This window comes from Neophocaena asiaeorientalis, unplaced genomic scaffold (genome assembly GCF_003031525.2).
Source record: "Neophocaena asiaeorientalis asiaeorientalis breed wild unplaced genomic scaffold, Neophocaena_asiaeorientalis_V1.1 scaffold461, whole genome shotgun sequence".
Lineage (NCBI taxonomy): Eukaryota > Metazoa > Chordata > Mammalia > Artiodactyla > Phocoenidae > Neophocaena > Neophocaena asiaeorientalis.
In genome coordinates, this window is record NW_020173230.1 from 4,062,369 (window position 1) to 4,089,529 (window position 27,161).

The 27,161-nt window shown below is 41.4% G+C and overlaps 1 protein-coding gene across 2 annotated transcripts; it reads left to right on the forward strand.

The window, feature by feature from the left end:
• Positions 1-6: 6 nt before the first annotated feature.
• YWHAG (tyrosine 3-monooxygenase/tryptophan 5-monooxygenase activation protein gamma) lies at positions 7-26,899 on the forward strand. Of its 2 annotated transcripts, XM_024745468.1 has the most exons (3): positions 7-291; positions 23,445-24,110; positions 25,703-26,899. In XM_024745468.1, the coding sequence occupies exons 1-2, from the start codon at positions 205-207 to the stop codon at positions 24,099-24,101; spliced, it is 744 nt and encodes a 247-aa protein (XP_024601236.1). In that variant the 5' UTR covers positions 7-204; the 3' UTR covers positions 24,102-24,110; positions 25,703-26,899. The 2 variants fall into 2 exon arrangements, with proteins under 2 accessions (XP_024601236.1, XP_024601235.1); XM_024745467.1 differs by having other exon boundaries at positions 23,445-26,899.
• The last annotated feature ends 262 nt before the right edge of the window (positions 26,900-27,161 follow it).

The window sequence follows — 27,161 nt, forward strand, 5'->3', positions numbered from 1 at the left end:
GCCCGCGGCACGCACAGCAGCCGCAGCCACCTCGCGCCCGGTCCCGCGGTCGCAGCTCGAGCCGCAGCCTTCGCGCCGTCGCCTCAGCTCCTCGCTTCGTGGGTCGGTCCTTCCGGCACACGGGCTCCAGCCGCGCCCGCAGCCGCCCTCCGAGCCCTTCAGGCCGCCCTGGTCTCCTCGCCCGGCCCGACCCAGCCCGTGAAGATGGTGGACCGCGAGCAACTGGTGCAGAAAGCCCGGCTGGCGGAGCAGGCGGAGCGCTACGACGACATGGCCGCGGCCATGAAGAACGTGAGTTTCTCCTCCCCCCCGCCGCCTCGCCCCAGCCCCTTCGCAGACGCGGGCTTTCGCGGGGTCGACTTGGGGACTAGTCGCCCGTCGCTCCTGCAGGTTGGCCGCCCCAGAGGGGGCTGGGGAGGGTCCTGAGAGCGCTGAGGACCGGGTGTGACGCGGCCTCTCCCCGAGCGTTCCCCAGGGCCGGCGGCGCTGCCGCCTCGGCCCTCCCCACGCGCCCGCGCTGGGGCGGGGTCTTGGAGGGCTGGTCTCGGGAGCGGGGTCTCTGGCCGCTGCGCCTCCGGGTCTGCTGGGGACCTGAGCAGGGGCCATGCGCATCCTTTGTGCCCCACTTCCCCTCCTCCCAGCCTGGCCGTGTGGGGGCGGGGGACCGCATGGATGCGGTTCCTCTTTTCTCCCTGATGTCTGGGCGGCGCCTTTCCCATTCACTCAGCAGGTCTCCCGGTTTTCTAATACTCCCCCCCTCCCCAAATCTTCCCACTGCCTCTCCAGACAGATCCTTTAGGACCTCCCCGGGAAAAATGTAGGTTGTCCTGAAAACCTGGGCTCCATGATGCAAAATCGAAACCTCCTTGCTCACGTTTTTCTTAACAAAAGGCTCCTCTTTCTGCATGCCCCAAAGCAAGTCCTCTTGCTTTTAGGAAGGGGGCACGTCTGTCTCGCTAGCGTTTTCATTGATTGTTCTCAATATGTCATCTCCTTGTTTTCCTACGGCTTTCGTATTGAAAAGTGTTGGTATTGTCTTTAAAACAAAGGTTGTGAATTTAGCTGACTGGTTCAGTTTGTGATATATGCTGTTTCTTTTTTAAATATAGGCACACATTTGTCGAAATTCCTATAAGTTGAAAAAATATTCTCTGATCTGATATTGCAAACAAAGCGGTGGTGGGAGGCAGTATCAAGTCATTCCAGAAGATTCTGCATTTGTCGTATTGCAGAGAGCCTAGACTGGGTGGAGGCTGGGAGGAGTTATTTTAAAGGGGAAAAAGTCTTCTTTTTTTTTTTAATTTGTTTTGTTAGCTGCATCTGAAGCTTAAAAAAAAACCCAAAAAACTAGCGCATCCTCAATGCTGATGAAAAGAGAATACTGATCTCCAGTTGTCGCATTTTGCAGGTTCCTGCTTGTATTGCACCATTTTGTCAGTAACACTATATTCACCTAACGGGTGGTCAGCCAGTTTGATATTAGAGGATGGGGGAAGTATTGAGCATTATTAAATGAAACGTAAAATTATCTAATGATTTCGGTCTCCCACTATTTTCATATCTAACTTCCTGCCTTATGTAACAAAGGTTTTAAAACGTATCTCCAGTGTGTAGCGGATGGAGGAGTGTACCTTGCCTGTTAAACCTTTTTAATGAAGCTGTATAGGTATTGCAGATTAATTCTTGAATAACTTTACTGGTTCACAGAAGATGACAATGTTGATGCCTGTGTATTTAAGCCAGATTCATTAACAAAGAAGATTTTTATCTCATTAAGGAAGAGAATTGATTCTGAAATTTGGAGTACTGCTGTATTAATATTACTGCCACAGTTGCTGTCTTTAAAGCTCAAATGATGTTAGTTGCACTTTAGCAGATATCAGTATCTTTAGTTCACATTACTTAGACTCTTCTAATTTTTCCATATTTCTAGTTTCACAGGAAAGCGAGTGACCTCGCTCCTATATCCATAGCAACCCAGTGATGTCACACACAATGACACAGAGGCTGCAATGCACCTAATGGGTTGGTAGGGAGTATGCAGATGGCATTTGTCCAAGGTAATGCAGAAATTAGCAGATAAGCCAGGTGGAATTGAGCATTTTATCTTCCACCGGATGAGAATTGGTCCTCCAAATAAGAATTTCATTTATCCTTAGACGTGTAAATCAGGGACGTCTGGCTATGCCTGTTCACCTTCGTATTTGTAGTTTTCTCAGAAGTTTATAAGATACAGTCGTGGTTTTAAACATTTTGTCTCACTATTAAAATTGGGCAATGAAGGAAGAAAGATGGAAGTTTTCAACAAGAATATGTTTTATGCTCATAGTGCAGGGATGAGCTGTATACATGGGTTTATTGCAACTTATTAACTCGGCAGGTTTTAATAAAAACCTTAAAAAATTATGACTTCCTGCTGGGGCATTTTCAGTAAACGTTAGGGAATGAGAATCCATTACAGAACAATTTAGCTTGGGATTTGGAAAAGTTCTCTTTTGCTGTGTTTATGTTTCTGCTCCTTAACTGAGTGTGCAGGAAAAAACAGTTTATAAAATATAGCAGACCTTTTCCAAATCTGTTTACCATGATTTTGAGGAATTAGGCTTACCTCTGATCTGCATTTTCCTCATCTGTAAAATGGGTCAACACCTGCTTGACAAAGTTGTGAGGATTAAATAAAAAATATAGTAGGTGCTTAAGAAAAGGTAACTATTTATAAAACTTTGTTTCTTCCTTTGTTTATAAAAATCATCTCATCAGAGAATTTGGAAAATACAGGAAGATACAAAGAAAATACTCAGTTCTACCACTTAAGTTCTCTTCTAAGGCTGAAGTCATCCAGATGCTAGCGTGATTAAAGTTATTTGCGTCGGATGAAGTTACCCTAGTAGTAAAGAGCTAGGACCTGTGATAGTTGTAGGTGGGTGACCAGGATAGAGATAAAATGGTGTATTCTGGAAAGGAGGAAAGAAGGAAGTTTAGTCTTTTAAGACACATGTGTAGGCTTATATCTAAAAAGAGCAAACACCTAGATGTTTCCTGCTTGTTAGACAATACTGACTTGTCCTTTGGATTTTAATAGCCTCTTGAGAAGTTAATATTCTAAGTAGGCTACTGGTACTTTCCTACAGGCGGGGCGGGTGGCGGGGGAGGGCGGGCAGAAAAGGTTCTGGGCTAGTAACTTTGTTGAAGTCACTGGGTTAAGCAGTTTAACTCGGGTGTGTTGGGGGGCATTAGTGGCAAAAGGCTATCTTAATTATATAAAAAAGTCTTCGTGGTGGAATCGATATACTTAAAAAGGTTTTACAATGTTAAATATTCTGTTTCTCCCACTAGCTCTTCCAGGAGGCTAGATCAATAGCCATTATCACTAATGGAGTAATGACACCTCTTCAGACTCTTCAGAGGTGGCGTTCTGCCAGCCATTATTATAATCGAAGTCATGTGGTTTCAGTTGTTCTCTTTGGGGTGGAAGGAATACAGATGACAGTTTGCTTTTTATGTTAACCTTCACAGTAACTGAAATGACTCTTAAGTGCCTTTTCTAATTATTTAAACAATTTCATGTGTATCTTTTGGATTTTATTAAGGTAAAAGACGTTGCTGAATGTGCATCCTCCTTACAGTTCTTTGGATTAACTGCAGACCCTGGGGAGGGTTTCATCCCCTAGTCCTTGGAGGAAGCCTTATTTATTTATTAAACCAAACTCTTAAGTTATTAAAAAGTGGAGGAAATGATTTTGTTTTTATTGAGGTAAAAGTCACAACATAAACTGACCACTTTCAAGTGTACAATTCAGTAGCATTCAGTACATCCACAGTGATGTGCAGCCGTCACCTCTAGAAAAAATAGGAAAATGATATTTTTAAAAAGTGATGATGGTCTGGCTATAGCTGGCTGGATTGCAGCACATTACTGATTCAGGAATGTGTCAATAGTGCAGGGCTCACAGCCAGTGGTAATCGGTATCCTTTTCTCTTTGTTTTCTAACATCCGAACCTTTCAGCATAAATTGAAAAGGGGACTTATTTTGGCTAGATTTGTATTTCCATTTAAAAAGTTACAGAGCTTAAAAACTGTACGTTGCTCACACAAATTAATAAGAACAATTTACCTGAAATCGGAGCAAACTATTAACTATTTGGAGATTATAGGAATTTTGCTGGTGCTCCTATCATCACTCATTTTCCACCCCAAGACTGACTTCGTTAGACACACTTGCCCTGCTGTGTGGCCCCGGTTCCTGCAGTGCTGAGAGTGGTGAGCTATTCAAGCATGGGCTTCTCGTAAATAAGATGTTAAATACATTGTTTTGGTGTTTCTGAGGCTGCCAGGAACAACTTCTTGTCTCCAGTATCACCAGCCCTAACAGTTTTATCTGGCAGGGCATCTGATTCTTTCTGTATTCCTACCAGATTCCATGAGATATGGAAAAAAAGAAGCAAAGACCACTTTATATGTTTAATAGTCAAAGGGAAAAAAATCACATATAAACCATTGTCTTTTGTCTTATTTTCTAAGCTCTGTTTGTTAGAGCTTGACCAGATATTCGAGACTGTAATTATAGGGAACCTGTATTTGTTGTCATTCTAGGCTATAAAGGCTATCAAGGCTATCAACATGAGCTGCCTTATGGCCTTTCCTGTCAGAATCATTTTTCTGCTGTCTTCCCCACATTCCATTTTAGGTGTTACCTATCATTTTGGTTTAGTACCAGGCCATATTATCTCGCTTTAGACTGGCACTTGAAATTTTGATTTTACTAATTTATGAATTTGAGTCGTAAAAAAAGTCACATGAAAAGTGATCAACAAAAATTCCCAAAAGAAAGCTTTAATTTTAAGATAAATGGTTAAATTTATTTGGTTCCATGATTTTGCAGAAACAATAAAAATTTGTAAATCTTGTAAGACTTTGCATGAGTCTTTTTTTTTCTTCCTTTTAAAAGAACTCGTGAAGTCTAAACCAAATGTTCATCAGTATATCACTTGTAAGGGTGTCCCACAGGTAGATTTCTCTTTACCAACGTTGAATAATGTGGTGCATAGCATTAGTTGCGTTGTGAATAAGTAGATAGAGATGAGAGTGTTCTTACATATGTAGATTTTTAATATGACATTTAAAAAAAATTCTGAATAAACTCATTGGTCTTATCCTTTTAATCTTTGAAGCGATACCTTATTTTTGGAGAGGTGTAAAGCCAAACTTGGTGAGTAGGACCCAGGTGTAGTGTCAGCTTTTCCCTCTTAATAATTCTGTTGCTAGAACAGGGGTGCCAGAGCTGGGGATGTGACAGTGATGACAGTGGGCAGCTGAACAAGTAATGACAGTAGTGCGAGAGGAATCCCTCATCCACCCTCCCCCACCGCGGAGTATGAAGAGCAGCTGTGGTGGTGTGAGAAGTGAGAGAAGGCTAAGAGGTAACAAGAGGAAGGCTTTGAAAAAGAAGGTTTGTTTTGAAGAGAGGTCATTTAAAACTTCTTTAGCTTTCTGAAAGGAGTTATTAATATGGCACTTAAGCTACCGTATTCAAATAACCAAGATCTAGGAAACAAAGTTGCCTATGGTGCCAGTACTTTAAGGATGTGGAAATAAGCTTAAAATATTTTTGACTGAATTGTTTCAATTCAGTACTATTCAGTTCAACACAATGCTCCTTTTGTATGGGTCTAACATGAAATAGTGAATGAGTATGTCTTTGCAGCAGAAGCCCAGGATGGATAGTCGCCATGCAAACAATCCCATACTCCCGCCAGGACATTCTTACATGAGGGCCTGCCTGGCATGGCTAGACCCGGTGGATAGATGTTATTTTCAAATCATACTCCACTCTTCACATATGACTCACCTCTGGTCTTTCTAACTACATCTGTGTAGTAAAAATAGAGACTTAAAGTTGAGACACTATATATGTGTATATATATATATATATTTTTTTTTTTTTTTTTTTTTTCGGGACGCGGGCCTCTCCGCGGTACGCGGGCCTCTCACTGTTGTGGCCTCTCCCGTTGCGGAGCACAGGCTCGGCAGCCATGGATCACAGGCCCAGCCGCTCCGTGGCATGTGGGATCTTCCCAGACTGGGGCATGAATCCGTGTCCCCTGCATCGGGAGGCAGACTCCCAACCACTGCGCCACCAGGGAAGCCCAGGCACTATATATTTTTCCTAGTAGTTTGAAAATGACCCAATGCGTGAGGATAAGGAGAAATAACAAGATAGGGTAAGAGCAGCAGAACAGCATTCCGCAGACAAGGAAAGCTGGTGGGGACAAGTGAGTAGGAAAGAAAAATTTTAGAATATCTTGATTTGGGGATGCTCTGATCTTCTAAGGGACTCTGGTTTTTGGAAGGCTGTTATCAGTGGGACAGACCACTGATGACAAAAATGTGTGGCCTTTAGGACGCTAGAAAAATGACAAGTATCACCATAATAGTTACCTATGCAGGGATATTTCCATCATGTCTTTCTACAGGGTTTTGCACCTTGCTTTTTCCCCTTGATATTTCAAGGATATTTTCTTCTGTTATCAGTATTTTCAGTGGCTGAACAGTCCTGTGGGTGTGTCATAATTTAATTTTTATTTAGCACTTAGGCCGTTATCCAAATTTATAAATAATATTGCCATGAATATCTTTGTGGCTAAAGCTTTCAACACAGATTGTGTATTAGGACAGAGACCCCAAAGTGGAATTTTTGAAAGAATTGCTAAGAATTTTTAAGGAACTTGAAATCATCACTAGTACTGGTATGTATGTCAAAAGTTTTGGAAGATGTAATTGTTTGGATAGATAGTACATACACATGGTTCAAAGTTCAAGGATACCCTATTGCCCTTTCTGCTCCAGAAAGAGAAAATGAGGTTGAAACAGGGGAAAGTTTAACTGCAAGCTTATTTGTGGCAAGCCTCTCTTCTGCTTTCTTGTGGTTGGAATGAGTACCTTTTTTAAAAATTTAAAAAAACAAAACAAAAAAAACCTAATATGGTAACTTTCAAGTATACGCAAAATAAAGATAATTGCATGATATAACTCCATATAACCAGTTTCACTGTTTGTCAGCATATTGGCCAATCTTCTATCTATATACTTTACTACTGTTCTGGTCCCCTTGGTATTTACCATCTTGCAAGATGGTTTTTTATTGACCTAAAATTACGCCTTATTTCCCACAAATGTTCCAATTACCAGCAAGATCTCTTTATATTCAGATTTGGCAACCTCAAAGTGTAAGTTTCTTGCTTAAGGCATATAATCCAGGTGGCAGATAATTTTTTCCTTGATTTTAAGAGGAGTGTTTCTCTCAGTTGACATCCAAGTGCTGCTTCCCATCAGCCTTTGCTCATGAGGAGGAGGAAAGGCTGGATGGGTCACGAGTGGGGAGAGGAAAGGTGGTGCTGTGTCAGATAGGTTTAGAGAAGGGTTTTATCATTACTGGACTGTTTTTTACTGCCTTTTTTGGGAAAGTGACAACAAAGGCTGATATCTTTTGTCAGTTCTGGCTTTTATCACTAATCTGATAGAAGTGCTAAAACCTAATTGATTTGTTGAGGGCGATGTGGATAAACAAGTTTTGCTTTTGTTCGGTTTTGTTGCTTGCCAAGCATTTTTAAAAAATCATTTTTGCCTTAAAGTTATCATGGTACTGGTTGTAGGTATGAGTAGGTAGGTAGGTAGGTAGATAGATACGTACATACACTAGCTGTCTGGGCCTGGACACCTTGGGTTTGAATTCCATGCTCAGAAGTATGGAGTTGACTAGTTTATTGATATCAATAATATAGGTGAGTATACTGCCGTTTTATTTTTTTACCATTCGAAGGTCCTGCAGAAAAGGCTAGATTTTTGGAACCATTTATTGAGGAAGAGAAAACAACATGGTAAACTTCAAACAGCTATAGTAATGAATTGAACTTTAAAATTGCATAAAATATATTTCTATTAACATTACTTATTTAGAACTCTGTCTAGCATATAGATCCTCAAAAACACTGAGTGAATTATAGCTAGTTCTTATTTTGGATTTATGGTACTCTTGCATTTTGATCATGTTTTTCTCTTCATAATCTGGCTGGCTGTATAAATACATATATTTTTTAATGAAGGATGATTAAGACTAGCTTTTTAGCAAGTGTTTACATCTGTTGTGAAAATCACGTCAGTACTATAATTTACTAAGCTGTTGTGGCATAGCATTACCCTGAAATGTTGATGAGTTCCACTACACAGTGGAAAACCTAGTGTACTTTTGGGTATGACTTTTTTCACATCTGTTCTATAGACTTCTGCACTGACTATAATATTTTTGGGAAGACAAGTTTTTTGGGGGGGGGGGGCGGTACGCGGGCCTCTCACTGTTGTGGCCCCTCCCGCCACGGAGCGCAGGCTCCAGACGCGCAGGCTCAGCGGCCATGGCTCACGGGCCCAGCCACTCCGCGGCATGTGGGATCTTCCCGGACCGGGGCACGAACCCGCGTCCCCTGCATCGGCAGGCGGACTCTCAACCACTGCGCCACCAGGGAAGCCCGGAAGACAAGATTTTAAGTTACACACTCTCAGATTAAAACATTGCAATGTAGTTGGACATTTACTGTCACTTGGGAAGCATCTTTCTATACTTTTCCCATTTAATTTCACAACAGTTTTATAAAGTGATGGTCCCATTTTACAGGTGGAAATGTTTAAGTAATTTGCTTATTAAGGCTTGAGTTAAAAGTATTTTTCCTAAATCTCGGCCTCTTTTAAAAGGTTTTTTAGTTTTCAAAAAGGAGTCAAAGGTGAAGTGTATACATGGATACTGGTAATCTTAGCTATTGTCTCAGTGCTCTGTTTTCATTAATTTTAGTCAATGTTCCATTGTTTGCAGAAGCTTTGAAATTCCTTCAAACTGCTGTATATTTAATATTTTTCCATTTGGTTGTGCTTGAGAGGGTTGTTATGTAATCCAGGTTTTTAATACAGAACAAACTTCTTCAGGACAGCCCTAAGATGAAATACTCAATATGAGTGTAATCTTTCTTCTAGAAAATATTTGGCCCCGTGATTGTGGTGTGTTTTAAATACCATTTAACAAAGGAGAAAAAAAAAAAAAAAAAAAAAAAAGGAGAACTTGCAGTTTTTAGCATAAGGAGGTAAGTACCATGCTTTTGCCATTGGAGTCTTACAGGTATGGCCAAGAAGTGAAAGGATGCCACTCAAACTGAATGGAAGAGTATACCTCACTTGAAAGAAATGGGAGGAAGCTGTGACTTTTTTGTACATCAAAGATAATATGGGCTTGTGTGGAATTCACAAACTGGAATGTGGAAACATGTTTTGAGGGGATTTAAGTGAAGATCAAAGGAAGAAAAGAATGTTAACTTGAATATTTTGTAGATGTTCTAGGCAGTGGAAGAAGTGAATGGTACTGATCCAGAATTCACACAGGGAAGGTAGAGTTGTGAGGGGATTATTGAACGTCTGTGGGAACATTCCACACACAGAAAGTGAAGGTCAGCCCAGTGCTGTGGTATCAGGACACTGAAGTCACCCTGAGCATCAGGGGAGATTTCCTAGAGAAATGATAGCAGAGTAGTGAGGGGTGGATGTTGAGGGGAGGGGAAAGGCTGGAGGAAGGAGTGTCCAGGCAGAGGGAATAGCATTGTTTAGTTGCAGAATGTACAGGGAGCAGAATCTGTTGCATGATTGATCCAGTCACTACTGGTTGCGCTGAGAGAATGTTAGAGTCCAGAGAGGTAAATAGGGGCAGGAGCCAGTTCATGAAGGGCCCTGTGGAGTTTGGGTCTTTTTCTTAGGCTTCGGAGAGTCATTGAAGGGTTTCAGGCAGAAGAGGACCGTTGTCCGGTTTTTGGTCTGGAGAGAACCTTGGCAGCATGCGCAAGTTGAAGAGGGGGGACAGTGCGCCAGAGGGACAAGACTGATTAGTATTGCAGGGCCTGCTCTGAAGGTGTGAGGACCAGGAAGGACATGGACAGTGACGGCAGATTTGAGAGAGACAGTTTGATGGCTGGAGATGGGAGGAGGAGGAAGGAGAAATGATGGGGAAGATCAAGTCAGTTGCTGGCATGCTGTGTTTGAGGAAACATTTAAGTGGCAGTAAATGGAAGCAGCGTGGCTACAAGTTAATTCATGAAAAGCTCTTAAAACAGGGCCTGGCATAAGTTAAGCACTCAGTGTTACTTATTATTCATTAAGTAAATAAATATTTGTTTAGGAACCACTAACGGCCAGGTTCTAGTCTCAGACCTGGAGGATATAATATCCCCTGCCCTTACAGAACTAACATTCTAGTGGGAGTCTCTTACCAGGCATAATAAGGTCACCTAGGCAAAGTTGAGAGTTGAAGTCAAAGTGAACCCTGGGGAATCCCACTTCAGTAGTGACTGGAATGAGGAAGAAAAGACTAAGTAGATGGTGATAGAAAACCAAGAAAGAAAGCTAACAAAATGGACAAGAGTGTCAAGAAAGGGGGATTAGTCCGCAGTGTTAGATCCCTTACGAATTAAGATTAAGACATAAGAGAACATGGGATATGTGAGGTAGGAAGACAGTTGATGACAGTGGTAATGGGGTGAGGAGTGAATGAAAGGTGAAGAAATGGTAACAAGTATAGGCTAATTTTCAGAAACTTGATTTTGAAGGAAACGTGATTAAAAGGTATCGTTTATTTTATTTTTTTTTCTCTGCGGTACACAGGCCTCCCACTGTTGTGGCCTCCCCCGCTGGCTCCGGACGCGCAGGCTCAGAGGCCATGGCTCACGGGCCCAGCCGCTCCGCGGCACGTGGGATCCTCCCGGACCGGGGCACAAACCCACGTCCCCTGCATCGGCAGGCAGACTCCCAACCACTGCGCCACCAGGGAAGCCCCAGCATTGTTTATTTTAAACCTCAACTTGGACTACATGTTAATGGGAAAGTACAGGAAAGAGAGTGACTGATGGGAATATCTTGAGAGGGAAGAAGCATCTTGTTTGCATACAGGGAGGAGGCGGCCGTGGTAGGGGCAGTTGTTTGTCAAGTAAAGGCCTTTGGTCACTTTCCTTTGAAGAGGCAGTAGTGAGCAAGGGTTGCCAGGCAGTGAGTGCTAAGGGCCCTGCTGAGGTTAAAAAGCCTTAATTTGTAGTGATTACAATCTAGTTTTTTTTTGGTCTCTCCCTCTCCCCTACCCCGCCCCATATTTTGGGTATAAGAGTTGAAAGCAGGCTGGGTGGCTCTATTGATTAAGAATTTGGGTGTTTTAGAGATGGTATAGCAGAAGGACAAGGCATAGGAATGTTGATATTAATGAAAAAAATTGAATTTGATGGATCTTGATGAACCTTACAAGGAGGAAATAAAACCTAAAGGAAAGGGGCTGAGAAAAAAGGAGAGGGCTCAAGAGCAAGTCGAGTAGGTAGAAGTGAGGACTGGTAACATTGAAGGATAGGTAGGAGTTTGGTTTTATTATTTTTTACTTGTTTTGGCTGTTCCGCACAGCTTGCAGGATCTCAGTTCCCCAACCAGGGATTGAACCCAGGCCACGGCAGTGAAAGCTCCAAGTCCTAACCGCTAGACCACAAGGGAACTCCCCTTTTTAAAAAATTTTTTATTTTTAAATTTTGTTTATTTCTTTTTGCTGTATTTATTTAAAATATTTATTTATTTATTTATCTTGGCCGCACCTCTTAGTTCCCTGACCAGTGAAATCGCCGTGTCCTAACCAGTGGACTGCCCAGGAACTGGCAGGAGTTTGATTTTAGAAGTGAATGGTTGGGGGTGGGGCGGGGGGATAAATTAGGAGTTGGGGATTAACGTTTGCACATTACATGAAATAATCAACAAGGACCTACTCAATATCCTGTAATAACCTGTATGGGAAGAGACTGCAGAGAATGGATACATGTGTATGTCTAACTGAGTCACTTTGCTGTACGCCTGGAACTAACACAGCATTGTAAATCAACTATAATCCAATATAAAATAAAAATCAAAAAAATGAATGGTTGTGAGTGAGGTTAAAGGTGTGGTTTGGGGATAAGTTGTCAGAATCGATGAGATAACTGAACTGTTGTTCAGAATTAATTTGAGGGAGTAGCCTTGGATAAGGAGGTAGGGCCAGACGTCTGGATACAGGTAAACAATCTCAAAGAAAGTGAACATGACATTGATTCTAGGAGAAATTTTAGAAGCACAGAAAAGGCATGAAAGAGAAGATTGTGAGCAAGTCAGTATGGGCTTGTATAAGAACCTGCATAACTAATTTTGATTTAACTAATTTTTATTTTATTTTTTAAAAATATTTATTTATTTGGTTGCACCGGGTCTTAGTTGTGCCAGGCGGGCTCCTTAGTTGAGGCTCCAGTTAACTAATTTTTAGAATAGGGTTAATTTGACTGCTAGCCAAGGGAGTGCTAGAGCATAGTATATCTATTTCCTGATTTGTGAGGTTAAATGGTGAGCTGCAGAGCTTTGGCATTTGTCTCGGTTGTTGAAAAGTGAGATCAGACTGGAGCAATGGGTGGAATCTCAGGTAATGAAGTGGCCTTGTTTTTGCTTCAGGTCCTGTACCTTGACCCTAAAATTCAACTGTTCGTTACATTTGATGCAGGTGGCACTTAACAATAGCCATCTTAATATTCGTTAAGTTTTTGTTTGTATCAAACTACCTAAAGCAAATATTTCTTGTTTATCACCGTTCTTTATGCTGGCCAGGTAGTTTGGGTCTAGACTTGCTCCTGTGGGGCCGGAATAACTATGAAGAGGGAAAGGCCTCTCATCTCCAGGTTAACCCAGGCTTCTTTGCCTGGGGAAGGTTCCCAGCAGCGAGCCCTGATTCACAAGCACTTTTCAGGCCTTTGCTTACCTCATACTTGCTAATGTTCTACTAGCCAAAGCAAGTCTCATGATCAAGTTCAGATTATAGAGTTGGGGAAATATAGTTCTTGATGGAAGTTCTTGATGGAAGGAGCTGCGAAATCATTTAAAAGGAAGGAGATATACACAGGGTTGGAGGGAGTTATTAGGGCCATTTATGCAAACAGTCTGGGCTGGATACAGCCTATGTAGATTCATGTCACTTAAACATTTGGAAGTGACAGTTTAGGTACTGTGGTTGATTCACTGCTGAGTGAAGTGTGCTACCTGCCCTTAAGGACTTTAGTCCTTTTAGGAGAAAGAAAGGTATTCAGTTAAACTACAAGGCATTAGATACAAGCAGTATGATAACTGCAAGGTGAAAGTTGCACACAGAGTAAGCAGTAGTTAGTTCTGCCTGAGGAATTTTCAGGCTTCAGGAAGTAAGTGTAGTATTTGAATTAGGGCTTAAAAGATGACATATAGAGAATTTTTCTTCATAGTTCTGGAAGTGCGTTTTAGGTGGTTGGAAAAGCATGATAGCAGAGGAGTGTGTAATATGAGGAAGACTGCGAGACCTGGGTCTGGGTATTGATGACTTGCAGCAGGGCTCTCTGTTGATATTTGGGCCAAATTATTCTTTGCTCTTGTATGTGGCTGACCTGTGCATTGTGGGATGTTCACCAGCATGCCTGGCCTCTGCCCGGTAGATAATATCTAAATAGAGCTGCTTTTAAAATGCACTGTACCATAGGTTATACAGCATTTTCAAATACACCAGCTTATTTACCTTCTTCCCCCTGCCCCCCTCCCCCCCCAAAACAGATCTATGGTAAAACTAGCAGTTATAAATGTTAGTTCATTTGTGCTGAATTCAGAAAATAGCTCGGCTAAAGTGTGAAGTGTTGCATTCTAAATAGCAGACTGACGAGTACTGACAAAAGAGTACTGGCAAATTTGGGGGGAAGGAGTCAGGATGATGAGGGGAGTTGTATCTAGATCATAGAAACAGTTAAGTAGAGAAGCCTAGGGGTATGAGGACTATCTGTTTGAAGAAGTGATTCTGGCCCCAAGAAATAAAATTCTTAAGGCTAGCGACTGGTAGTTTTAGGGGAGATAAACTTAGCTTTATCTTCAAGTCAGGTACTTCTGATGTTACTCTCTAAAGGTGGATTTACGCAGAATTCTCACAGGTGTCCAAGTAGAGGGTTGGAAGAGCACCCAGCAGGGTCTGCAAGAGGGAGGGGAGCACCGCTTTGGTACGTGTTTGTGTGTGGATTGTCTGTAATTTGAGAAGTTGTTATTTTAGTATATTTCTCTCCTGCCTTTTTCCCCCATAGTGGCAGAATTGAATTGCTTCATAATGAAGAATACCCATGGTAGGGAATGTAAAATTCTTATCCCTTTTCAAGTTTGCTTAACTATATCTGAGCAGTAGAGATAACGCTCTCGTTCTCATTTTTGGCGAGGCTATTGAGAAATATTAACCTATGTCAAACTACGTAGTTTATTTGAAAGCACAAGAGGAGGAGGATTAAATAAGAGGTAGAGGTTCATGCTGTATCATAGTGGGTTTTCTTTGCAAGAGCCCGCATGTTATGAAGTATTTGGAATTCTGAACTTGTCAAATAAGCTAATTAATTATTGACGTGTGTGAAAGTGCTGTAGAGACTATGGCATAGTGCAGCAGTTTTATCTTTATTGAGATATAGTTCACATACCATACAATTCACCCATTTGAAGTGTATGGTTCACTGGTTTTTAGTGTGTTCAGAGTTTTGTAACCATCACTAGTATCTAAATACAGAACATTGTCACCTCCCCAGAAGAAACCCTGTACCCATTAGCAAGTCGTCACTGCCCTCTGCCCTGCCTCCCACTAAGCAACCACTAATCTATTTTCTGTTTTTATAGATTTGCCTGCTTGGGACATTTCATGTAACTGGAATCATAATATGTGGTCATTGGTGATAGGCTTCTTTCACTAGCCTAATATTTTCATTGTCATCCATGTGGTACCATGTATCAGAACTTCATTCCTTTTTATGCCTGAATAATATTCCATTGTATGGATAATGCTACATTTAACTTATCTTTTCATCTGTTGACATTTAGATTGTTTCTACTTTTTGGCTGTTTTAACTAATGCTGCTGGGAACATTTGTGTGCAAGTTTTTGTGTGGATCTCATGTTTTCATTTCTTTTGTATATACCTAGGAGTGGAATTGCTGAGTCACGTGGTAACTCAACATTTTGAGGAACATTGTCCTGCAGTTCTTAACCTGGAGAAATAGACATGTGTGGATCCCATGCAATACTGAATCTTTGAAGGTTAGGGCTGCTAGGGAGAGTGTTTTACAAAAAGCTCCTCCTTGGTTAAGAACCAGTCATATAGTGGAAAGCATATGGGATTTTGAGCCATGAGATTTGCATTCCATTCTTTGGCTCTGAGCCTTAATTTTCTAAACTCTAAAATGGAAATAACAGTACTAAATCATAAAGGGTTATCTGGAGGACCAAGGACGTACTATAATTTTAGTGAAGATCTCATTTTTTTTTTTTTTTTGCGGTACGCGGGCCTCTCACTGTTGTGGCCTCTCCCATTGCGGAGCACGGGCTCCGGACGCGCAGGCTCAGCGGCCATGGCTCACAGGCCCAGCCGCTCCGTGGCATGTGGGATCTTCCCAGACCGGGGCACGAACCCGCGTCCCCTGCATCGGCAGGCGGACTCTCAACCACTGCGCCACCAGGGAAGCCCAAGATCTCCTTTTTGATACTACAAAAGTTATTTAGAAAAATACGGAATAGATGAATACTTCTTAACATGATAGAAGTATCTTTTGAACAAAGAGTTGGTATTTAATAATGAAACACTGGACGTATTCCATTAAATTCAAAATGAAACAAAGATGCACATTATAAGCATTATTAATATTGTCCTTGTCCTTGCAGTAGATGTGAGACAGTATAAGAAATCTAACCACGGGAAAGGACAAGTGATATTTGGAAACCATAAAATTAGGTAGGGAGTAAACTGGAAAAATGTTAGAATTAGTAATTAGTTCAATGAAACAGGGCTGAAATCTATAGTATGTATTTCATATATCAGCCCTAATCTGTATAAAGATATAATGAAAGATTTTTATGCAACTAACTTTTGGGTTTTTTTGTTTTTTAAGGTAGTCTTGGTAGAAGTGAGGTGGTGAGCACAAAGCAGCAGATGTGGGTTTGAGTTTTTCATCAGTAAACTTGTTTACATAAAACTGCTGGCTTTGAGCTTTTTTTGAAAACTTGGTTTTCAAAATTGACTTTAAACTTTAATCGTGGGTGTGATTAACTGGGTAAATTATGGAGAGGGTTTGTTTGAATAGGTACTACTGGTAACAGGTCAAAATTCAACCTCCTCAACCTTGACTGCCTCCCAGCCACTCGGTTTTCAGACCCTTCTAGAAATACAGTGAGAGCATACAAATTCCTTTTTAATGGCTACCTAGAACTCTGTTGTATGGATGTTTCATAATCTAGCCAGACTTCCATCGAGGACCATTTAGGTGGTTCCAGACTTTAGCTGCTACAGATGATGGCAGTGAATCAGTTTCTAGAAGTGGAATGGCAAGAGTCAGAAGTTTTCTTAGTGTTTGTAATTCTGATAGCTGTTCCCAATTGCCCTCCATAAAGTTTGTACTAATTTACGGTTTCCAACAATGGATGAGAGTGCCTGTTTATCCACAGTATCAGCCTTCACAGTGAGTCATCAAAGTTTTAAGTTTTGCCAGTCTGATTGGAGAAAAATTAGCATTTATAAAATGAATGAATTTGAGTACTCTACTTATGTTTTCCTTTTTCTTTTTCAATTGTCCATTCCTTTTGCTCACTTTTCTATTACTGATTGGTCTTAAATTCCTTTTAGGAAGGTGTTTTTGGTTTTTTTTGGCTGTGCCGCTGTGAGGCTTGTGGGATCTTAGTTCCCCAACCAGGGATCAAACCTGGACGCTTGGCAGTGAAAGCACGGAGTTCTGACCAGTGGACCACCAGGGAATTCCCTGCAATAGCATGTCTTAAAGTACATCTTTTTTTATTGGAGTTTAGTTAATTTACAATGTTGTGTTAGTTTCAAGTGTACAGCAAAGTGATTCAATTATACATATATATTTTTTTCAGATTCTTTTCCATTATAGGTTATTATAAGATATTGAGTATAGTTCCCTGTGCCATACAGTACGTCCTTGTTGTAGAAAAGTACATATCTTAATTAAAAAGTACTTCATTGCTAAAAATTGCTAGCCATCAGTCTGACAACACAGGGTTGTCACAGGCCTTCAGTTTGTAAAAAACTGCAGTGTCTGTGAAGCACAGTAAAACAAGGTACAGCCTCTATTAGAGAAACTAGTCCTTTCTCTGTGACATGTTGCAAGGTTTACATCTTCAGAGACTCAAGGTGGGAGAAAGAGCACAGGATTTGAAACCAGAGGACCCGAGTTTGTGTCCCTGCCCTGCTGTGTGTTAGCAGTGTGATTTTTGGGAAAAAGTCTGTTGATTTCTCCGCATCACACCTGTAAAGTATAATGTCCACCTTGTTAGGGTAGTTGTGAAAAGAGCATAGGATTTGGTGGCTGTCAGAAAAGCCCAGGTTCTCAGGAAGCTCTCCTCTCATCCATGAGACCTTGAGCTTGGCCCTGAATATGCCATGGAAGTTTCGTTTTTCTTCTAGGATGTTCCTCTTCCTGGAATGTTTCCCTTCAGCACAGTTTTTATCCAGGGTCATTGCTGCTGGCTTTTATTTATTTTAAATTAGTAAATTTTTGTGTAGCCTTTTTAAAAAATTTTTTTTTGGCTGCATTGGGTCTTCGTTGCTGCACGCAGGCTTTCTCTAGTTGTGGCGAGCGGGGGCTATCCTTCGTTGCAGTGCGCGGGCTTCTCATTGCCGTGGCTTCTCTTGTTGCAGAGCACGGGCTCTAGGCGCACAGGCTTCAGTAGTTGCGGCACGAGGGCTCAGTAGTTGTGGCTCGCGGGCTCTAGAGCACAGGCTCAGTAGTTGTGGCACACAGGCTTAGTTGCTCTGTGGCATGTGGGATCTTCCCGGACCAGGGCTTGAACCCGTGTTCCCTGCATTGGCAGGCGGATTCTTAACCACTGCGCCACCAGGGAAGTCCCTCTGCTGGATTCTAAAAGGCCATCTGATGAGCTTTCCAGGCAGAGTTTGAATATGTGTTGAGGGTCCCCAAGACTTCCCATGTTCAGTGATCTGCCAGGACTCAGCATATAGCTGTGCTCTTGGCTATGATTTATTACAGTGAAAGAATGCAAAGCTAAGTCAACAGAGGGAAAAGGTGCTTGGGGCGAAGATCAGAGTGACCAGGTGCAAATTTTCCAGAGTCTTCTCTCAGGGGACTCACACAGATTGCGTGTGTGAAATGTCTGCTGGGAATCTCATTAGAGACTCAGTACCCAAGGGTTTTTTCGTTTTGTTTTGTTTTTTTGATGTTTAAAATGTTTATTGGTAATTTTTAATAGATCTTTATTGGAGTGTAATTGCTTCACACTGCTGTGTTAGTTTCTGTTGTACAACGAAGTGAGTCAGCCATATGCACACATGTATCCCCATACCCCTTCCCTCTTGAGCCTCCCTCCCACCCTCCCTGCCCCTCATCCATTGAGGGATGCTCACAAAGGCACTTTCTGCCTAGCACAAACCAAATTCAAGACTCCTAGAAGGAAAACAGGTGTTTAGCATAAACCACATTGTTTGGACAAACATTTTAGGGACAGTGAGCCATTCTTAATCGTGGATGGTGGGAACCCTTCCAGAAATCTTAGTTCTCAGATGCTAGCCAAGGGTCAACTTTGCAAGCAGACCTTTCTAAAGATAGCAGTCTCAAGGCTGTTGTGTTAACTCTTTTTTGTACAGACTGTACTTCAAGTTTAAGGCATTTTGCCCACATGTGCAAGACATGACTTCAGATTGTTTTCAGAAATTTTAATCTGAGATTTAGCAGGTCATCTCTAGAATACATGCCTAATTTTGTGCAAGCAGAACAGTGTCACATTTACTTGCAGTGGGTTATTCTGCCTGCACAGTATATAGATAACTGTCCATTACACGGACACTGAGACTGATTTTGCACCTTGTCACGTTTTTCTTTCTGGGGTAGGGTGTTCATATATAGCAGTCACTGCATTTACCCTTTTTATGGCCTCTTGGCTCTTTCAGGTGATAGCACTCCTAGGACCAAAAATGCTTCATGGGGCCAAATGTTATACCTGGTGTCTGCTAACTCATTTTTTTAATAGACTATTTTTTAGAGCAGTTTTAGGTTCACGGAGGAAAGCACAGAGATCCTGTATGCCCCCTGCCCCTCCCCACTGTCAGCATCCCAGTGTAGTATGCTAGTTACCATCAATGGACCTAAACTGACTCACCATTAGTATTCAAGTCCATCGTTTACATTGGGGTTTAGTCTTGGTATTGTACATTCTGTGCATTCTTACAAGTGTGTAATGACATGTATCCACCATTAGAGTATTGTACAGAATAGTTTCACTGCCCTAAGAATCCTTTTTTCTGCCTGTTCATCCCTCCTATCTTATTTTTTGGATGTGAACAGAATGTAAGTTTGTTCTTTGTGGAGATTTTCAGCTTTCCTTAAGTCAAGGCGTCTTACTCACCATCATAAGTTATTGTACAAGATTTGGCTTGATAGAAATACATTTTAAGTAAAGTAAGCTTAATTCAAGTTTCATTTAAGGAGTTTAAACATTTGAAGTTGCACTCATTACAATTTAAGGTTCTCCATAGGTAAGTTGAAGAATTGTGAATGACTTGGTGCTCCGAGACCACAGGGTCAGAAAGTCACCTAAATAGCTTTCCAGGAATCTCATGGGTTGCTTATCTTAGGTAGAGAAGATTTCTCTCCTCATCAACTCTTAGGGGACAACAGTTGATAACTAATTAATATCTGATGCCTTAGCAGCTGGGATTTGGGGAGTTTTATTTCTTAAACTGTTGGTGAGAATAACAGATTTTTCTAACCTTTTTGCTAACAGCTCTCTAGAACTCACTGAAAGAAATTTGAACTTGAGCTAGTATCATAGGAGTTGAGAAGAGAAACCTTAATTTTATTTTTAACCAGAACATAAAACTGGAGAATGTATAGACTGTCCGTATTTTCCAGTAGCCATGACAGTAAATTTTGGGGACCATATATACAAGTATTGCGTTCTTAGAAACAGTTCAGTGACTGTTTTGAAAGACATTACCTTGCTTCCCAAATGATACATATCTCACATCTTCCTACACTGAATAGGCATTCTCTCTTGGTTAAACCTTTTGTGAACACTATGTGGATACTTTTTTTGATCTTTTAAGAAAATTATCTTGACTTTTGAAACTAGTATGGTTGGGATCTCTATTTTATCTTAATGTAAAAATCACAGATTATCTCTCATACAAGTCATTTTGATATTAAGGATTTTTTTAAAAAATGCTGATTTAAAGTTTTTAGAGAAATCTTAGTTCCTTTGAGCAGACTTTTTTTATTAGAGTTAAAGGTTTTCCCCTCTAACATAGTTTTTCAGTGGCAGAGAACATCTGGGTATGTCCCAAATGTGGTTGAGTTACTGTATCTAAAGGTGATGTTGGCATTTCATAATCTCCATGTTCCAGTTTGTCTGAGGCAACTGGACAAATTTTACATAAGCGCAAATGGCTACCTTTGGGCTCTTTAGCCCAACTTTTGCAGCAGGAGGAGACCTAACGGTATAGAGTACTGGTGAGGTAATATGAGCTTTAAATAGTTGCTGGCTCTTGAAATAAGGATAGCATGATTTAGGGGAAAGGCCAGAACCCGATCTCAGTGGCCTTAGGCACCGCAGCTTCTTGCATTGGAGACAGTTATCAGGTTACTCTAGAGGTGGCTAGTCTTCAGGATCTGCACATTCGTTCAGTGAGTATGGGCTGGTGTCCTATGGTATGCGGGCCTCAGGCCTATAGAGGCCTCTCAGCCTGTTTGAAAGCCAGTCTGGGGAGTTATTCCAGGCTATATGATATTAAAGTTTATGGAAAGGAAGTGATGTAAGGGAGCTAAGGACTAGAGAATAGCATGAAATGGAGAAGAGATACTTGATACAGTATCTCTCATACATTAGTAGCATTGAGCAGAAGATAAACGAGATGATGTGAGAAATACAGAGGCCTCCTATGGCGAGACTTAAAGTGAAGGGACGTTATTCAAGGTGTTCTCAAAAGTAATTGCTCAAGGGAATTTCCTGGCAGTCCAGTGGTTAGGACTCCGGGCTTTTACTGCCGAGGGCGCGGGTTCAGTCGACCTGGTCAGGGAACTAAGATCTTGCAGGCACATGACTTGGCCGAATAAAAAAAGTAAATGCTCACATCTCTATAGCACTTTACTGTGTTGGGAGCACTTTATCGTTCATCTGATACACCCTTATAATCTTATGAAAGAGGTAGAAATTGTATGCAAACTGAGGCCCAGATAGATGAAATGGCTTGTCCCCAAGCTCACTTAGTAAATGGTAGGACTGGAAAGCCCCAGTCTTCTGGGTTATTTGCATATATGTCAGAAATTGACAGGAGTGACAGTGACTGAGGGCTGGGAATAGTTTCTCCAAAGTCCAGAAATATGTGGAAAATTGGATGTGAGATGATAAGCCTCCTATTCAGGGGAAGCAGTGTTTCCACGGTGGGGGGTGGAGGGGTGCTCAGAGAGTAAAAAGCACCTCTGTGCTGGCTTCCTTCTGCTCTGAAGTCCAGTAGAACCAGAGCCCTGTTCCCCCACTCTGCATCTGTTTCCCCTAGGCCACCTCTGGCAGAGCTACTGTTGCTGTCTAGTGTAGAGGGGAGAATCAGTAATGCATAGTAAAAGGTTAGCATCAGAAAAACCACTCAAAAACTTAGGAATTTGAGAGTGTGTTATTTGCTGGATGTTGTGAGAATTAGCAAGCAAAGCATATGAACTAATAAGTATGGTTTATATTCTGATTTGATTGTATCTGAGAGGAACTATTTTACAACCAGTTTCCTTAAGTATAATCCTCTCCCACCCCGACCTCTTCCTTGATAAAAGAGGAATACATACCAAATGTAAATGATCCATACACAGGTAAGTCTCTTGGAATCCCAGCCCTTCCTCCCCCAGATACTTTAGCTTATCTTTTTGGATTATATCCCAGTACCTTTCACATCTCTGAGTAATATAATGTTACATGGGTGCTGTGGTTGATCTACACAGGGAACAGAGAGTAGCCAGTTTAACTGGGGGTGGGAGGAGTAGAGCTGGGCAAGATTGCATAGAAGCCATGAGTATAACTTGGTTCTTGACAGTCTACGTATTTTCCAGGTAGGAGCACTGGTAGTTGTTCTAGGCAGAGGCAGAAGAACAAAGGGCAGAAGTATGAAAGGTTTTTGCAATTAACATGTTACCACTGGAGCGCAGGTACATGAGAGAATGAGGCGAGGAAAGCATCTAGTCTGTTGTAAGTCATAGGAAAGAGCTCATGATCTGGGGTTTCTGATAATGCCGTTGACTTAGTATGTACCAGTCTAGATATGATAGTTAACCAGACAAATAAAAATGTGACCTCAGAATAGGAAAAAAAGTAAGAGCTCAGTCACTTCTTGTAAAATTTTGTTTCATATGGTTGTTAGACACTTAGAGGTGTATGGCTCTGACATCACAGAAATCAGGTAATATAAATTAAATAGTTTTAGTCACTTGATTTAATTTCTTTATTATATGCAGTTGTTTGGTAGTCATAAAAATACACAACATTGGTGTGCCGTTGCTTTAGTGTCCTCAAGGCTCTTAGTGTTTGGGACGACGAAGACCTTCTAGCACAAGTGAAAGAAGCATTAATTCCTGTTGGCCACCTCAGCTCAGAAGTGCTTTGCTCACCTCTCCATTTTATTGCTGTTGTATTCAGACACTACAAACACGTGTTCCCCAAGTTGCTAATATGTCAGTGATCAGAGTCAATCCCGTGCCCCCAGTTTTGACTTCCTTTCTGGCGTTCGTAATTTACATTATTTTAACATAAGAAAAGCTTCTTTGTTTCTCAAAAGTCAGCTTGAAGTTGACTGACTATTTCTCACCCGGTAGGCAAGACACTCTCACCCAAAATGGATGGGACCGACGTTTGGTAGACAGGGCAAGGTTAGGAAGAAGCTGTCATTCTGTTTTCTTAAAAAAACTGATGAGATATATAAGCTATCTATACTTAAAATCCTTAGGATCGGTATGTACGTAATGTTGCATGAGAGACTTGTTGACCTTTTGTAATTTAGATGAAATTTTGACTTTACATCTAAGAGTTAGACTTGATAGTTCTTTCCTGGAACAGCTGTGTGATAATAAGCCTATGTGTCCTTCTCTAGGGAGAAAGCAGGGGTTCAGGCACCATTGAGCCAGTCGCAGGTTTTTCCCTTCTTTGTTGCTCCTTCCCGCTCCATCCCTCTTCCATATACCCATACAGCCTAACTTCTGTTTGTTGATTACTTTAATCAGCTGGTAGATCTCTTTGTGTTTTAGTGGCATAAAGATATGATTAACCCAACTGACATCATCTGTACCATAACAGCTCTTTATTCTTTCCTCCTTAGGTGACAGAGCTGAATGAGCCACTGTCCAATGAAGAAAGAAACCTTCTCTCTGTGGCCTACAAGAACGTAGTTGGGGCACGCCGTTCTTCCTGGAGGGTCATCAGTAGCATTGAGCAGAAGACATCTGCAGATGGTAATGAGAAGAAGATAGAGATGGTCCGTGCTTACCGTGAAAAAATAGAGAAGGAATTGGAGGCTGTATGTCAGGATGTGCTGAGCCTGCTGGATAACTACCTGATCAAAAATTGCAGTGAGACCCAGTATGAGAGCAAAGTGTTTTATCTGAAGATGAAAGGGGACTATTACCGCTACCTGGCCGAAGTCGCCACTGGAGAGAAGAGGGCGACCGTCGTGGAGTCATCTGAGAAGGCCTACAGCGAAGCCCATGAGATTAGCAAGGAGCACATGCAGCCCACTCACCCCATTAGATTAGGCCTGGCCCTTAACTACTCCGTTTTCTACTATGAGATCCAGAACGCCCCAGAGCAAGCCTGCCACTTGGCCAAGACCGCTTTTGATGACGCCATTGCCGAGCTCGACACTCTCAAGGAGGACTCCTACAAGGACTCCACGCTCATCATGCAGCTCCTCCGAGACAACCTCACGCTCTGGACAAGCGATCAGCAAGACGACGACGGTGGAGAAGGCAACAATTAAGGCCCCCAGGTGGACTGGCAGCACACGCTGATGCTACTACTGCAGTCTTTATTTTTTTCCCATGAGTTGGGGGTCGGGTGGGGGAGGGAAAGGGAGCGATGACCTTCCTAGGGAGAAACCCACGACCTGTCCTGTCTTTGATCGCCTCTTTGACATTTTTGCCAAAATACCACTAGTGGAAAGTCAGGCTAGCTGTGCTGGTATTGGAATAGCAGCCTCACACTGGCATATGGACTGTTCTGTAGATTAATGCAAGTGGAGCTGTCCTTAATTTAACTTATTGCTAGAAAATAGGGTTTTAAGATGAAAAGAAAACTTAAACGGAATAGCCCTCATTCAATAAGTTCTGTGGTTCCAGTAAGGATTTTTATGTACATATGCTCTTGTCTTTTAAGTTCTGGGTACTTTCTAGCTCATCTGTTTTAGCTGTGCATTTTGTTTTTCAGGGTGTACTCTACCAGACATGGAATAGTTAAAATCCCAAGCTGATAGACTTAGAACATAAGGTATATTTATCCTTGTGGTTTAGGCCTTGCCAGTTTTCAGAAGTTTCTGATTAGTTGACAGTATTAACACTAGATCGCAGTTTACAGTATTTCTACGTTACAGCCATATGTGACATCAAGCCATTGTGATTGTGTGTTTTTCTTACTTTGGCTTTTACATCCTTATTCAGCCTCATCCAGGTTGGTTTTGCTGTTATCTGTCTCCTAGGCCAAAAGGCTTGCCTGAGGAGAATCAAAGCTTCTTTAGGTTTTGCTGAATAGGTGCTTGGCAGATGGCTGTGGGATTTTTGTCCTCCTTTCTTCTTAACTTAAATCCACCACAAAAATGATTAATCACTTTAATAGAAACGTTAAATACCACAAAAACAGAGAAAATTCAGGTCTGTATGTCATTTATTGTGCTGATATTTCCAGAGAAATCCTAATTTTTTTCAGCCGCCATAGCTTCTTCCTCGGGGACTGCACTGCTGTCTCACTCCTCACTTGAGTCTTCCCTACTGTACCTTGTGCCCAGGGCATGCACTCGGGTGGGTTGAAAAGCTGTTGGGTTGTAGAAGTTGGCGGTCGTTTTGAGAAAGTTTGTGGTGCAGTGTGTGAAAATTCAGGTGCTAGGAGCTTACTGGTAGAAAAATCCTAAAGGAAGAGCTCTATTCGTAAACATTCTGTCCAATTTCAGGAGCCTCGTGTGTCAGTTTTTCCTCCCTGAAAACACTCCTTCCCCAAATAATCGTTGTAGGAAAATAAACTAAAATCATTATCAGATAATAAATACTTAACTCCTATTTGACCAAAACTTTTTCTATGTATTTTTTTTCTTTTTTTTTTATTATTTTTTTTATTTTTTTTCTTTTTAATGAAAGCATAGAAGTTGGAAATTCATTTGTGCCATCTGTACACGTTTTAGAATTGAAGGAAACCACGATGCTATTTCCACAAGTTTGTTTCAGTTAGCCTTAGGTCCTTGGTTCTCATTTTGGTTAAGTCTTAACACACGACCTGTTGCATGTGCATTCAGCCTTTTTTATAAAGTCAGTAACTGTGAACTGCTGAGATAGGTAATGACACCAGACTTGTTTGTTTCTTTGTTTTATTTAGGCAGGGAGAGGAATGAGTAGTAATTGAGGAAAACCTGACAGTTGCTTTTGCTAAAACCAAAATGGAGCTTCCAGTTGTGAAATGCACGTGTTGACCAGGATCCAGGTGACAGTGAAGATAGAAGAGTGTGACGATGCTCTGTAATGTGGCGCAGTTACCCAGCATGACTTTCCTTAGAAGGCCCCCTCCATATGCTAGAGCGGAAGTCCCAACTAACCAAACCTACCAGAAGAACTAACAGAAGAGAGCTTTATAGCTTCTGTGCCCTAACAGGGGCCTAAGGTCTATGCCACGGATGGGAACAGATTTGCGGGGGTGGGGTGGGGGGTTGGTGGGGTTTTCCTTAATTTATCTTCATGTCCAGTGAGCAGTGCTGTGTCCTTCCTTGTAGCATTTGGAAATGATTTACTGGAATTACAAAACCTATTTTTCTTTTAAATTTCAGCTTTGGCTCTGGCTGCTTTTTAGAATAATGCAAGATAAAACCATGTCTGAGGGCTAAAAATGAAGGAGGGAATGGGAGACTTGATATTTAAGCAGCTTGAATGGTTTATTTTCTTTTCTTTATTTTTAAAGAAATGCACTTGCCTATGATGCTGTCTCTCCAGTGAAATGATTACTCCTCCATTACTCTATTGATACAATATTGTGCATGCTAGTGTTGTATTTCTATACAGTAGCTTGAAATTTATTAACTTATACTGTAGGTGTTATGTATTCCTATGACAAAAAAAATTAAGTCTTCAAATTTTTTAAAGTTTTTTTAATTTAATTTTTCCTTTTGGGGGTAAAGTTTGCTCTACCAAATAGTGATCGTAACAAATTGATCTGTTTTGGATGTTGCTGTAGTGACATGCAGTTATATATTTTGTTTTTAAGGGGGGGGGAAGCAAAAGAAACACCAGTGTTAGCTTAATCTTAATGTCTGGTGTTTGTCATGGTGAAATAATAACTATTACAGTGTAGGAGAACAACGAATATGTTCTCTGAATGAGCCTTTGTGCTTTTTGTCATGTTATGCAGTGAACTATTTTTAAGGTCTAATCAGTGATTATTTTTCCAACTCCGTGTTTCTCTAAGGAATTATTTCACACACGGACCATTCTTAGCAGTTTTCCTCAGTGATGGAATATCATGAATGTGAGTCATTATGTAGCTGTCGTACATTGAGCAAATAAACTTACAGATCTGATGTCAGTGCTAGTTTTATTTAATGAGTTGAAATTTTCCTTTGCTTTTGAAGGTTTGATTGGACATGGGTGTTCTCCCCCACTCAAAGAATGAGGTTGGACTGCGGGGGGGAAAGGGGCAAAATGGTGTATATTGGAAAGTGCCTACCTCTGGGAATCAGACCTGGGTTTACTGACCTTAAAAAATGATCGCACCTTTTGGGTCTCCATTGTTTCTATTATGAAACCAACCTTAAGTTTGAATCATGACTCCTTTTGATTCTCGGTCA